Source organism: Suncus etruscus, chromosome 11, assembly GCF_024139225.1.
Source record: "Suncus etruscus isolate mSunEtr1 chromosome 11, mSunEtr1.pri.cur, whole genome shotgun sequence".
NCBI lineage: Eukaryota > Metazoa > Chordata > Mammalia > Eulipotyphla > Soricidae > Suncus > Suncus etruscus.
Window position 1 is genome coordinate 2,147,293 of NC_064858.1, and position 15,178 is coordinate 2,162,470.

Genomic DNA, 15,178 nt, shown 5'->3' on the forward strand with positions numbered 1-15,178 from the left:
CAGTCCCCAAATTGTTGTTTTTTTTTCTTGGACACTGTCAACCCAGATTTGATCCCCAGCATCCCATAGGGTTTCTTGCTCCAACTAGGAGTAATTTCTTTTATTTTGAATTGTTTTGCATCCCATAGGGTTTCTTGCTCCAACTAGGAGTAATTTCTTTTTTTTTTTTTTTTTTGTTTTTTTGTTTTGTTTTGTTTTGTTTTTGGGCCACACCCGTTTGATGCTCAGGGGTTACTCCTGGCTATGTGCTCAGAAATCGCCCCTGGCTTGGGGGGACCATATGGGACTTCGGGGGATCGAACCGCGGTCCTTCCTTGGCTAGCGCTTGCAAGGCAGACACCTTACCTCCAGCGCCACCTACCCGGCCCCATAGGAGTAATTTCTTTTATTTTGAATTGTTTTGGCCACTCTGATGATGCTCATCCTGGCTCTGTGCTCAGAAATCACTCCTGACTTGGGGGACCATATGGGATGCCAGGGGATCGAACCTCGGTCCATCCTGCGTCAGCCACGTGCAAGGCAAATGCCTTATTGCTGTGCCATACCAGGATTAATTTTTGCAAGCAGAGCTGGGAGTAACCCCTGAGTACTGCTGGCTGTGGCCCCCAAACAAACAAAAATTTTAAATTGAGTTGGGGGTGGCTTGGAGAGACTGCAGCAGGGAGGGCATTTGCCTTACATGCAGTAGGCCTGGGATTGATCCCTGGCATCCCATATGGTCCCCCAAGTCAGGAGTGATTTCTGAGCACAGAGCCAGGATGAGCATCACCAGGTGTGACCAAAGCAATCCAAAATAAAATAAATTACTCCCCAGGTGCAGCCCCCAAGTCCCAGAAATCACAGTGGGCAGTTGTATGTCTTATAGCTAGTGACGTCTTATGTATGTCTTATAGCTTTGTATGTCTTAGAACTGGTGATCATGGCCCCGGGTGTCCAGCAGGTCTGGGGAAGTGAGGTGTGGGCAGGCCAGTGACCAGATGAGCATTGTGAGGCTGGTGCCTGTGAGGGAGGAAAGGCTGCCCACCTTGGTGGTGACGGGGGCACCGGGAACCTGGGTACACAGAGCATGGTAGTTCCATTCTTCAGAGGAGAGATCGGATTTGGGTACGAAGATGCTGAGAGCAGTGAAAGGGGCCTGAGCCCAGGGTGTCTGTTTCTGGGCCCAGTATTGGGCCGTTCCAGGGGCCCCTGCCCATGGCATGTGGGGCCCGTGTGGACAGGGGATACCCAGGTGAGGGCTCACCTTCCAGAGGGAGAACCTGCCTCTGGGGTCTCTCGGGCACTTGGTGCTAGGGATTGAACTCGGGCCTCACAGGTCAGGCCTGTGCTCTGCCGCCATGAGCTCTGCCCCAGGCCCTGGCTGTGCTCTCAACAGAAACAGGACGTTGGACAAGTGCCTTGACCACTCTGTGCCTCAGTTTCCCCACTCCAAAGACAAAGCTGATCATAAGGGTTGTGGGAAGTTTTGGTTGTTTCTGTTTTATTATTATTATTCTGTTTTGTGGGCAGGAGTGATAGCATAGTAGAGAAGGCGTTTGCCTTGCATATGGCCAACGGGTTCAATCCCTAGCATCCCATAGAGTCCCCTGAGCTTGCCAGGAGTAATCCCTGAGCACCAGCAGGTGTGTCCCAAAAACAAACAAATAAAAATAATTATTTTTTTGTCTTGGGGCCACACCCGGTGGCACTCAGGCTTGACTCCTGGCTTACTCTGGTAGTTGTTCTTGGGACTGAATGTTGGTGTTGGAGATTGAACCAGGACAACCCAAATGCAGGGCGATCGAGGTTGCTGCTGTCCTGTCCTCCACCTGACCCCCGAACCCTCAGTCACTGGTTTCTCCAGCCCCATAGCCCCTTGTGTGGTAGTGGTGGTGTATCCTCCGGGAACCAGACTGAGGATGTCCACGAAATGCTAATGACAGAGCCACTGGGTCATGTGTGTGTGTGTGTGTGTGTGTGTGTGTTTGTGAGAGGAGAGAGAGGGGGGGGGAGAGAGAGAGAGAGAGAGAGAGAGAGAGAGAGAGAGAGAGAGAGAGAGAGAGAGTGAGAGAGGGAGAGAGAGAGAGAGAGAGAGAGAGAGAGAGAGAGAGAGAGAGAGAGAGCCTGGCCTAGGTGCCTTCCCCAGAGTGGGTGATGCTTCTCCTGCCCCCAATGAGACACATTGAGACTTTCATGCTGGCAACATGAAATGGTTGCAGCTCTGATACTATGTCAGAGACTAAAGTCATTGGCAAGGAGTAGATGACATTTTTGGAAAGTCAGCTTTAAGGTGCATTGCGGGAACCCCACATGCCCGGACAGGGACACAAGACCATCCCCCAGATAGTAAGTTGCCAAGGTTGCCAGGGCTTGTTCATTCTTACCTAATGGGGGTGTGGAGACATTTGAGAGATCTGGTGGTTCTGGGGACAGACCCCCAGCTCCTGTATCTCAGTCCTATGTGGTACTGCCCTGGTTGTTTAATTTGACTTTAATGGCTCTGCTGGATCTCAAACCATGGCCCCTTCTTTCACTGAACCATGTTCCTGGCCTGTCTGTCCCAAAGTGGCTGCTTTGAAGCTGGCTTGAAAAAGGGGGACTGGAGAGGTAGCATGGAGTTAAGGTGTTTGCCTTTCACACAGAAGGACGGTGGTTCAAATCCTGGCATCCCATATGGTCCCCCCAAGCCTGCCAGGGGCAATTTCTGAGCATAGAGCCAGGAGGAACCCCTGAGCGCTGCCGGGTGTGACCCAAAAAAAAAAAAAAAACAAAAAAAAAAAAAAAAAGGAAAAGGGAGTTCCAGAATCTGACTGACTCTGGGCCTGGCCCCAAACTAGCAGCCCAGGATATCCCAGAGAGCCTGGGGAGTCCTGACTGGCAGAAGATGCTTTGGCCACTCTCCCGCATCCCTCCTTCACATGAACCCTCATTACATCTGGGTCTGGAAGGGGCCCTGAGGGACTCAGATGACTGATCACTGCTTTGTCCTCTGGTGCCTTTGGGGTTCAGTGTTGTCCTGGGTTGTCTTGTCTGTGTCCAGATGGAGAAATGCTCCTTCTCTGGTTGAGCTCCAGAGGCCCCAATCCTGCCTCCCTGTGCCTCTCCCACGCCCCCATCCTGAATCTGTGAGTCATGACCCAAGGGAGCACAAATCTGGGTCTCCCCAGAGTGACCCTACATGACCTGGGTTTAATCCTTGGTATCCCCCATGATCCTTCGGACCCATCAGGAGTGATTTCTGGGAGTCAGCCCTGAGCATCGCCAGGTGTGACCCCCAAACCAGACAAAGCAAAGGCTGACAGGCAGGGGTGGGCCAATGGGATCTGATCTTGACTGCAGGCCCGTGACCCCGGAGCCACTCTTAGGGGAGAGTTTGTCCTTCCTCCCCCACCCCCCACATCAGATACAGGAAAACACAGCTGGCTGCGTGGTCCAGCTAAGGCCAACTGCATGACTGCCTGCAATGGTGCATCCACCTTCGCTGTAAAACTGTACTTTGAAGATGGCGGCCAGCTGGGTCCTAGACAGCACCACCTGCTACGTTGCAGCGTGTCCCAAGGCCCAGGTCAGCGGCCAGTGGTCCCTGCGGGTCCTGTGTTTCCTGAAGATGCATCCTTGGTCTGACACACCACCACTAGCAGGAAACCGGCACGGCTGTTTGGGGGTGTGGGAGCTGTTTTCGTCTGACCTTCCCCAACCCGTCAGCCAAGCGGCCCTGTTTGCTTTGGCTCCCTCTCAGAGGATGAATGTTCATTCTTTGTACTTCACTGCACCCCAGGGTAGAAGATATGAAATTGGTTCACTGCCGACCCAGCTACTAGACATTTGCTCAGTTGTGCTCCCACGAGGCTCTGTCCAAAGTGAGCAGGAATTCAAGGTGCAAACACTGCCGGGAAAGTCCAGGTTTGGCCTCATGGGTGTTGCTGTAGAAATGCTGCTCAGGGCCCGGAGAGATAGCACAGCAGCATTTGCCTTGCAAGCACCCGATCCAGGACCAAAGGTGGTTGGTTCAAATCCCGGTGTCCCACCTGGTCCCCTGTGCCTGCCAGGAGCTATTTCTGAGCAGACAGCCAGGAGTAACCCCTGAGCACCGTCGGGTGTGGCCCAAAAACCAAAAAAAGAAAAAAAAAGAAATGCTGCTCAGGGTCGTTTTTATTTTATTATTATTTCATTTGTTTGTTTTGGGACCACACCCGGTGGCGTTCAGGGGTTACTCCTGGCTCTGCACTCAGAAATCGCTCCTGGCAGGCTCGGAGGACCAAATGGAATGCCAGGGATTGAACCCAGGTCCATCCCAGGTTGGCTGCATGCAAGGCAAATTCCCTACTGCTGTGCTATCGCTCTGGCCCTTATTTTATTATTTTGAAGTTCTCATTCACTGAGGGAGGAAGGGGGCAGTTTCTGGCACCTGTCTCAAAGTTGTTTCCACCAGCACCAGGCATTAAACCGAGGTTGACCACAAGCACGGTTTCTCCCAAAAGGCCCATTTCAGTCCCTACTCCCTTCCTCAAGCCTGACGTTGGCAGCTGCAAATGCAGCCTTAGAATATCAGAAAATTTCCCACAGGAGCAGGAGGAAGATGGTGTGTGTGTTGGGGGTGCCAGAGGGAGGATTTGGGGAAGCAGCTGCATGATTTGATGGGCTCATGATGGACTCCCACTTTTTGTTTTGCAGATTGGAAACCTAGACGACTACTACCATTTCTATCACAGTAAGACCTTTAAGAGATCGACCATCAGCAGCCGAGGCCCCCACACCTTCCTGAGAATGGACCCCGAGGTACTGCTGCTCTGGGATCAAAATGGATTTTGAAGCAAACAGTCATGAGTCTGGATTGATGGCACAGCTGGTAGAGCGTTTGCCTTCCATATGGCCAATGCAAGTTCAATCCCCAGCATCCCATTGGATCTCCAGAGCCTGTCAGGAATAATTTCTGAGTGCAGAGTCAGGAATAACTCCTGAACACCACCAGGTGTGGCTCCCAAAAACAAACCAAAAAAAAAAAAAATCAGACAACAAATACTATTTTTTCCCTTAAAAACATACTAGATCTGGGCATAGAGGAGAGGGCACTGGCCTTGCACTCAGTGACCTAGGTTCCATCCCCAGTATCCCATAGGATCCCCCAAGCCCTGTCAGAAGTGATCCCTGAGTGCAGAGTCAGGAGTCAGCCCTGAGTACTACCAGGTGTGGCCTCCAAAACACAACCAACCAAAAAAACTTTTACCAGATATTTTAGATCCCATACCACAAAGCTCATTTGGGATTAAAAAGAGACTTTTCGGGGCCAGAGAGATAGCATGGAGGTAAGGCGTTTGCCTTTCATGCAGAAGGTCATTGGTTCAAACCCCGGCATCCCATATGGTCCCCCATGCCTGCCAGGAGCAATTTCTGAGCCTGGAGCCAGGAATAACCCCTGAGCACTGCCGGGTGTGACCCAAAAACCACACACACACACAAAAAAGAGACTTTTCAGCTTGATCTTGTTCCTATTTTATTTTATTTGGATTTTGGGTCACACCTGGCAGCGCTCAGGGGTTACTTCTGACTCTACACTCAGAAATCTCTCCTGGCAGGCTCAGGTGACCAGGATTTGAACCACTGACCTTCTGTATGCAAGACAAATGCCCTGCCTCCATGCTATCTCTCCGACTCCTTGATTCTATTTTTTTTTGGGGGGGGGGGTCACACCTGGCAGTGCTCAGGAGTTATTCCTGGCTCCAGGCTCAGAAATTGCTCCTGGCAGGCTCAGGTGACCAGGATTTGAACCACTGACCTTCTGTATGCAAGACAAATGCCCTGCCTCCATGCTATCTCTCCGACTCCTTGATTCTATTTTTTTTTTTTGGGAGGGGGGTCACACCTGGCAGTGCTCAGGAGTTATTTCTGGCTCCAGGCTCAGAAATTGCTCCTGGCAGGCATGGGGGACCATATGGGGCACTGGGATTCGAACCAATGACCTCCTGCATGAAAGGCAAACGCCTTACCTCCATGCTATCTCTCCGGCCCCCTTTGATTCTATTTTAACTGGGGTTTGATACCCTTTTCTGAGCAGTCTAAGATGAATTTTTTTCTTTTTCTGGTTTTTTTTTTTTTGGTTTTTGGGCCACACCCAGTGATGCTAAGGAGCTACTCCTAGCTTGGAGGACCATATGGACTCCGGCAAATCGAACTAGCGTGAGCAAAGCAGATGCCTTACTGCTTGCGCCACCACTCCGGCCCCAAAGATGACTATTTTATAAATATCTCTCAAGGTGGGGTACAAAGTGTAGGAAGGTCAGTTGAGCCAGCCTCTGCAGTCTCGTGTGACAGTGCGAGAGCCTGGGCCCCTGGGAGCTGGTGACAGGGAGCATCTATAAGAGAGGACTGCAGTGCTTAGTGAGCACACATAGGTCACCTCAGCTTAGGCCATCAGACAACCTGGGGTGTCACCTTATAAAAATCATGTGCTAGGGGTGGGGAAGGAGTTTGCCTTGCACATGGCCACCCTGGCATCCTCGTCATCCCATTGGATCCCCTGAGCACCACCAGGAGTGACCCCTGAGCACAGAGCCAGGAGTATTATCCCTGAGCTTTGCCAGATGTGGCCCAAACACCTGCCTCCCCTCACTAGCTTGATCTTCTAAGGTGACACAGAATAAATGCCATTTCAGTTCTTCCCAGAGGGCATTTCCCATCAAGTTGCCATGGGGAGCTGGGTTCTTGGTCTCATTCCAAGACACTTGTCAGCAGAATGGCAGTCATGGCTCCCGTATTGACTGAGTGATGGGTGAGTGGGAGAAACTATTTATCCTTGAGCACTATTCCCAAAATACTCTTCTTTGGGGCATTGCTTTGTGTGGGATCTGATTGCATGAGGAAATAGTTCCCTTGCAAGCCATTGATGAAACTTAGCTGCAGACATATTTTGTTTGTGTTTCTGAATCTATTATCAAGTGGATAGGTAGAAGGGTAGGTCAGTTGGATGGGTTGATGGATCGGTATGTGGATGGATGGATGATTGGATATGTGAGTGAATGTGGCTAGATGGATGCTGGATGGATGGATAGATGAATGGTTGGGTTATGGGTGGGCCAGCTGGGTGGGTGGATGGGTGTTCAGGTCAGTTGGGTAAGTAGTGGATGGATGGATGGATGGATGGATGGTTGGGTGTATAGCTTGGGTGGATGGATGAGAAGGTGTCAGCTAGATGGGCAGGTTAATGGGTTGATGGATGTTTGGATGTGTGAAGGGTGGGTCAGTGGCCAATGGGTAGAGGATGAATGGAGGGATGGATGAGTGGGTGTAGATGGTGGTTTGATAAATGGAAGAGTAGGTGAAGATGGGTGAATGGGTGGGTGGATATGGTAAATAGATGAACTGAAGAAGGGTGGGTGGGTGAATGTGGATGGATGGGTAGATGGGTACATGGTAGATGAATGGATGAACAGACTGAAGGGTATTTGGGAACATGGGAGGGAGAGTGAATGATAACTCATGCGTGGTTGGGTGGACAGGTAGAAAAATGGTTGGATGAATGGATGGGTAGAAGGGTTAGTAGATAGAGAAACAGGTGAATAAGTAGAAAGAGATACATAAAATACTATGTACAGCTCAACATACCTTCTTATCAGGGAGAGGAAAACAGTGTTTAAGGTGTCATCGGGCATCTGGGGACTTTACCTGACAATGTTACCTACTCAGAGAGGCCAGAATCATGCCCCCTTAGACTTGAGGGAACATTTCTCCCCAGAAGCAAAAGCAGAACCTCATTCTGGTGCCCACAAAAGGAGGACATTGGTGCAGAATTAGCACAGTCCTATGGGCCAGACAGGTCTCTACCACTGAAAAACCTCAACAGGCGAGGCTACTGTCACTGCCCCCTAGAATCCCACCACTCTACCTGCTTGCTACATCCCTGCTGGTGACAATGATGACACACGTGTTCTTCATCTGAAGACTGTGGGGCCATGCAGCGGGGACCCCACCTGCCTCCCAGCTCGGGGCCTGTAATGGGAAGAGAAAGGGGTGGTGGCCTTTTGGTTTCCTTTTTCCTTGAGAAAAAGTTCTAAGCGCAAAGATGTTTCTAGTAGCTAGAAAAATGATTGAAGGGGAAAGGCTTAGGGCCTCAGTTCAATCCCCAGCACTACATATAACCTCAAACACATGCCCCTTTCCCTCCAAAATGCCATTTCTCAGTTGTGAAAAGGAAAGGGACTTAACCTGCGTTTTGTCCAAGTCCTCTTTGTTTTAGTGACTAAGTTCCAACCCTTTAAGACACTTGACTCTTTCAACAACAGTGGCGGCTGTGGGCACTGCAAAGGAGTGTGTGAGATGCCCCCATAACGTGTCAGCCCAGTCCCCCAATCAGAGCAGAAAACACTAGCTCTAAGTCCTAGACTATATGTGGACAACACAGAGCCCAGCACTGCTGTTTGTCCCCTTCTTGATATTCAAAGGGCTCTTGGTGGAAATCAGGGCCCAGGTGGTGCTGGGACTGGAACTCAAGGCAGGCATAGACCTTGTCCCTAGACTCATTACCTAAGTGTCTGTAAAGTGCTCCGTGCAGTTCCTATCTGAGCTCCACATCGGCCCAGGCCATCATCTGGTCCATGAGAGAGAAGGGAGACTAGATGTCCCAGATCAGAACATTGCCATGAAGATTTCTCAGGTGAAAAATCCCCACCCTAAAACCCAGGCCACCCGGCTGTGAGGTGATTGCCTTACCCACTGGCTGGACTGCCTTCCATCCCCTAATTTCTTCCTCTTGGAATTAAACATTGAGCCCCAGGGAATGCATAGAAGCCAATTACGAATTCAGAATTTTAACTGGGAGACAATTTAGAACTTCTGGTCCAAGTGGCTGTCTCATATCCGCTTTGCCCAAATCCTTCGAGAAGCCTTGGACGAAACCGGCTGTTTCTGTGCAAGTCCTCCTGGCTTCTCTTTCTTGAAGCGTCCTCCAGGGTCTCCTCCAAGTGTGGCTCACGCCCGCTACCCCCTGCCCCATGGCACTTGGAGAGTGGTAGGCCAATAGCGTGAAAGAAAGGAGGTGAAGATGGAGGCATTCCTCAGAGGCATTGTCATAGTCCATGACCTTGGCTGCAATCAGGGAGCCAAACGGAAAGGAAAGTTCCAGGGCTGGGAAGAGAGTTGCGGCAAATGGAGGTGGGGTCTAGCACAGGCTTGGGCCCCTTATGGGATTTCTCAGCTACCTTGCTTCACCTCAATGTTGAGTGCAAGCACAGGGGCCCAACAAAACCCAACAGGACACATCCAAAGGGGATGCGCATATGTGGGTTAAGCCTCTCTCTCCTCTCTCTCTTCTTTCTCTCTTTCTTTCTCTCCCTCTCTCTCTCTCTCTCTTTCTGTCTCTGTCGCTCTCATGAAAACATTTGATTTTAACAGACTTCTGCCTTTGCCAGATTTCTTTTTGATTAATCCTTGCTCACAGTTGTAAAATAAAAATCCATGAGTTGTGAGCTCACCCCACACGCTGTTTCTAACCCCTTAGGTAGATGGTCTGAAGAAATGGGGTAGCAACAAAGAAATAATAAGCGAAGCGAGTCAGGAAAGAGCCGTGAAGCCAGTCTGCTTTTCACCATGATGTCTCTCTGCCTCAGCCAAAAGCCAGACTGACTTTTCTTGATTCTTCCAGAACAAAATCCACCAGGGCGGGGCAGGGCAGAGGGATCCAGCTGAGCTTTTAGATACTAAAGGAGAGATTTACGAGAAATAGGAAGATAAGGGGATGTCTTTGTTTTGGGTTAATACCTGGATGTCATCTTACACGCAGTCTTCCAGACCATTTCTGTGCAAGACATTGGCCTAGCTCGCCAAGTAATCACAGCTCACTGTGATGGTTGCTTTTCTCTGCTCCAGTTCTATTTTGGTTTTTGGGTTCACATTCAGGGGTTACTCCTGGCACTGCGCTCAGAAATTGCTTCTGGCAGGCTCAAGGGATCGTATGGGATGCAGGGGATCGAACCCGGGTCGATCCCAAATTGGCCACATGCAAGGCAAATGCCCTAACGCTGTGCTACCACTCAGGATCTCTGCTCCAGTTCTGAGTAACTTCGATTGAGGGCTGAGAAGGGGGCTTGAAGGGAGGCCCTAGGTGGGTGTGGTGCCTGTCATGAAGAACTAAATTCCTCTCCAGCTCATAAGCTGGGGGGGGGGGGGCAAGCATGTGCAAAGATGAAGCAGCGCTGAGGCTGGGCCGTGGGACTCTGGCCCCGGAGGCCTCTGGAACTCGGGCTCCTTCCCAGCCCTGATGCAACGCTTGGACCACCTTGGCCTCAGCCACATGGAATGTTCTCTCGGTCCAGTGCTGGTCCTGTGCCACTTGCTCTGTAAACAAACAGAAGGTTCCTGGCAAGTGCAGGTGTTCGGGCATCACCCGTCCAGACAGGCCTCAGGCCTGAGCAGTGGAGTCACTTCTGGGTCCCAGGGCCACTTGTGCCTGGCGTGGACTGACTTTGACTCTCTTTGCTCTGTTGGGGGATCTTGGGGTTCCCAAGCTGTGCTCTGGGGTTATGGTGATGCTCAGGGACCCTGCAGGCCTGGGATTGACAACAGGTCAGAGTACCCGGAACCTTAGGAATCTCTGCTTTTTTTTTTTTTTTTGAGATGGGGAGTTTGGACCACACCTGTCTGCCCATAGGGATTTTCCCTGGCAGTATTTGGAGACGAAGGAATGAACCTGTTTGGTGTTGGAGCATCAAACTCCCATTTGCTGCAGCAATAGCTTTGCAGCCCATGGCTCTGTTTTCAGCTGTCCTAGACCAGTGGTCAGCAACCTTTTTTTTTCAACTGAGCCAAATCTCGCCAAAACCACGATTGAGATTTTTTTTGGGGGGGGGGGCCACACCCGTTTGACGCTCAGGGGTTACTTCTGGCTATGTGCTCAGAAATCGCCCCTGGCTTGGGGGGACCATATGGGACGCCGGGGGATCGAACCGCGGTCCTTCCTTGGCTAGCGCTTGCAAGGCAGACACCTTACCTCCAGCGCCACCTACCCGGCCCCTGAAATTTATTTTGAGAGCCACCCAGGGCGCGCACTGACAGAGGCTAGGAGCAGAGTCCTGACTCCTGGAGCGGCCGCCTGGCACACAGAAGGGTCAAATTAAAAATGAAAAGAGCCACATGTGGCTCTCGAGCTGCAGGTTGCCGACCACTGTCCTAGACGGACGGTGCTGGAAGAAAGCTAAGTGGCTCACTTGAGGCCTGTCTCCTCCCTCTGGCCAACTTCACTCAGAGTGTTCCCTGCCCTCCCCCCAGTTTCATCCATGACACAGCAAACTGCATGGTTTGGATTGGGAGGGCTCACAGGATTGGCTTTGCACTCAGGAACCACTCCTACCAGGGCTGGCTTGGGGGGACCAGGTGGTTCCAGGGACTAAACCAGTCAGGGTTGGCCATGACCGCGCCAGCACCCTTCCTGCCACAGTCACCGCAGCCTCGCCAAGTGATGGTTACTGTGTGAGGTCACAGCTGAACTTCTTCCTTCTAGGTCAAGTGGCTCCAACAGCAGCAGGTTAAGCGCAGGGTGAAGAGGCAGATCCACAATGACCCCCAGGCCCTGTACTTCAACGACCCCATATGGTCCAGCATGTGGTACATGGTGAGTAGGGCGGCTGCATGGGCCAGAGGCAGGGCCATTTCCCCATCTTTATGGATCGGAAACTCCATGGAAATCATGGGGTGGGAGTGGGGACTCTGGGCTTTGGGGGGAGAGGAGATGCCAAAGTAGAAATAAGTATGAAGATGATAACCCCCAGGTCTGTTTTGTTTTTATTTTGTTTTGTTTTGTTTTGGGGCCAGTGTTCAGAGGTTACTCCTGGCTCTGAACTCAGAAATCACTCCTGGCAGGCTAGGGGGACCATATGGGATGCTGGGGATCGAACTCAGGTCTGTCCCGGGTTACCAGCATGCAAGCAAATGCTCCACTGCTGTGCTATCCCCAGGTTTGGAGACAGCCTAAGCACAATGGGGAGGATGCTTGTCTTTCACACGGCCGCCTTGGGTTCTATCTTCGGAATCCCCTGAGCACAGCCAGGAATGATTCCTGAGCACAGAGGCAGGCGTCAACCCTGAGCATCACTGAGGGTTGCCTCAAAAGCAAGAACAGAGATAAGGTCAGAGTGATAGGACAGCGGGGAGTTTACACTTTTACTCCCGTAAGATCCCCTGAGTGGCACCAGGAGTGGTCCCTGAGCACAGAGCCAGGAGTAACCCCTGAGCAACACTGTGGTGTGACCAAAAGAAAGAAAATAACAGACCCCTCTTCTGACCTGAACCCTGGAAAAGAATGAGGTTCCTGGAAGACACAGACTCGTGTTCAGATGCAGAAAAATCATGGGAGGGCTGGAGAGATAACACAGCAGTAGGGTGTTTGCCTTGCACGCGGCTGACCCAGGACAAACTCGGGTCCTATCCCCAGCATCCCGTATGGTCCCTCAACTCTGCCAGGAGAGATTTCTGAGCACAGAGCCAGGAGTAACCCCTGAATGCCACCAGGTGGGATACAAAAACAAATAGTAGAAGAATCATGTGACCTCAGACCCCGCCCCCCCAATCTTACTGGAAAAGTAGGGATGGAAAATCCCTCCCCAGAGATACCAGGGAAAGTTGCTTCTTCACTTTCAAGTTTGGTTTGTCATGGGATGGGGGGATCCATGCCCGGTGGTGGTGCTGGCTGGACCCGGGCTCCCATGGGACCTGGGATGTCATTGAGCACTGAGGGGCTACCTGTCCACACAGCACTGTGGAGACAAACAGAGCCGTTGCCGCTCGGAGATGAACGTGCAGGCGGCGTGGAAGAGGGGGTACACGGGCAAGAATGTGGTGGTCACCATCCTCGACGACGGCATCGAGAGGAATCACCCCGACTTGGCCCCCAACTATGTGAGTAGGGCTGGGGATGGGGGTCCAGGACCCTAGGAGGCAGAGCTGTGTCGGGCTCGGGCTGGGAGAAAAGCGAGGTCCTTCCTGCCCAGACCCCACTTTTCTCAGGGCTCTGCTGAACCCACACCCCAGCGGTAGAGCTGCTATTGGACAGATAATGGCACCTGGAGGGGACATGGTGGGCCAGAGCCCTGGTCGTCTGAGTCTGTCCCAATGCTGCAGCGTCCCTGCTCCGGTGCGGCTGTGCCTCAGTATCTCCTTTGGTCAAGTGGGTTTAGTCACAGGATTCTTTATCTCCCTGGGGATGAAATGAATATCCTTATATAAAGAAGAGTCTGGGGTCTCCATACATGCATAGAAGCTTTCAGCATGCTGCAGATACAAACACATACAAGCACAAAAATATATACATGTATATAAACACACAGTTGTAAAATCACCCTATGCGTCGTATCATCAACCCCAGCTGGACGAGTTTAAAGCAGATTTGCTCTACAAAATAATCCAGACCAGGCTGAGGGTGAAACACATGTAGCCTGGCAGTCTTCTACCTCGTATCTCCACCCAGATGCCTGCCAGAACTGCCATTTTTATTGAGTCAGAGACCACCCCAAAATGAGACAGTAAGGACAGATAGCTCAGGCTATCTTGAGCCTGGACCACCCAGGTTTACATATAAGACAATATTTGTTTTGGGTGAAACCATGTTGTAAACAAATACAAGGAAGCCAGGGGTGATTTTTGTTTTAGGTAAATCTAGGGATAATCTAACTCACAGTGGCTTGCACTGTCCAGCTATGACACAGTTGGATGCGAGAGGTAGCTCAAAATGCGGGGCGCAGGCCTCGCCTGCTCAATCCCTGGCACTGCATGGCCCCTTGAGTGCCACCAAGTATGGCCCTTGAGGCGCCTAAGCATGCCATGATGACCGTAGTTGTCCCAGCTCCACTGGATCCTAGACCCAAGCATTAAACCACCAGCCCAGTTGACCAAGTGTCACAAGGCAACACCCCTGAGCATGCCTTGGAAGACCCAAAATGGTAAAAAAGAGACGAATGTTGAGGTCCAGTATAAAACAGGACAGGAGGCTTGAAAGTTATGTGACTTACGGATTATAGATGCAGAAGCAATACAATACAGGAACAGGTAGTGGGGAGTGAGGGCTGCCGGGGGCAGGAAGTGGGGGGTGAGGACTACAGGGACAGGAAGTGGGGAGTGAGGGGCTGCAGGGGCAAGAAGTAGGGAGTGAGGGTAGCAGGGGCATGAGAGGGGAGTGAGGGCTGCAGGGGAAGTGGGGAGTGAGGGCTGGAGGGACAAAAAGTGGGGAGGGAGGGCTGAGGGACAGGAAGTGGGGGCAGGTCGTGGAGATCTGCAAGTATGCCAGTTGGGATTTGGAGAGACAGACCTATTTTGCAATGGAACGGCCCTTTAGGCCTGCCCGGGGGTCACAACCGGTTGCACAAGCCCACGAATGGCCTCAGGGTCGTTGATCTGGGCGCTGCACCTGGCTAGGGTGGACCTAGTTCTGTGGGGTGGAGCCACGGACGAGCTAACATTTGGGGGGGCCCATGGAGCAGGCCGTTTCCCCCTTTTCTCTAGCTGCTGTCAGATAGGCCATGGGCCCTTTGGAGAGAGCGGCCCCCCACTCTCTGATCTCATCTCTCAGGATTCTTACGCGAGCTATGATGTCAACGGGAACGACTACGACCCGTCTCCCCGATACGATGCCAGCAACGAAAATAAGTATGTGCTTGTTGCCCTGTAGTCACAGTGGTCCGGCTGCCAAAGCACTGGCAGCTGATACCTGGGGTTTGCCCAGGTGCTATGGTCCCAAGGGCACAGCCCTAAGGGAGCCCGGCTAACCATCCCTTTTAGACAGGCCGTACCCAAGGATGCTGGGGGGGGGCGGCTGGGTCACCTCTCCTCATCAGAATCCACCAGGGCTAACCCCCTGGGGTTCTGGGGTGTCTGCCCTGCTGAGGACCCATTTCAGCTTGCTCCAGGAGCAAGCTCTGTGCTCTGGTCCCTGAAAAGTTTTCCAGCTGTAGTAATTATGCCTCAGAGAAACCTCATTGGCGTTGGTACTGCCACAGGGCAAAGCTGTGCACACCCAGGCGAGCAACCCCTTGACCCCATTTCTTTCCGGGAACACCATTGGGCAGCTGGCAGCAGAACTTGTACTGATGCGGTAACCCTGTCGGAATATACAGGTGTCTGGGGAACTGAGTCCTGACAGTCAGAGCCATAGTGCAGCAGGGAGAGCACTGGCCTTGCGTATGGGCAACCGAGTTGAGTCCCCAACACCCTACAGGGT

General features: G+C 51.9%; 1 protein-coding gene across 1 annotated transcript in view; it reads left to right on the top strand.

Moving 5' to 3' along the window:
- Positions 1 to 15,178, top strand: part of PCSK6 (proprotein convertase subtilisin/kexin type 6) — a 98,309-nt gene that overhangs the window by 43,606 nt on the left and 39,525 nt on the right. Inside the window, exons 7-10 of the mRNA XM_049783919.1 lie at positions 4,654 to 4,758; positions 11,471 to 11,581; positions 12,721 to 12,864; positions 14,531 to 14,607. Of these exons, the coding sequence (XP_049639876.1) occupies positions 4,654 to 4,758; positions 11,471 to 11,581; positions 12,721 to 12,864; positions 14,531 to 14,607 (437 nt within the window). The remainder of the gene's footprint in view (positions 1 to 4,653; positions 4,759 to 11,470; positions 11,582 to 12,720; positions 12,865 to 14,530; positions 14,608 to 15,178) is intronic.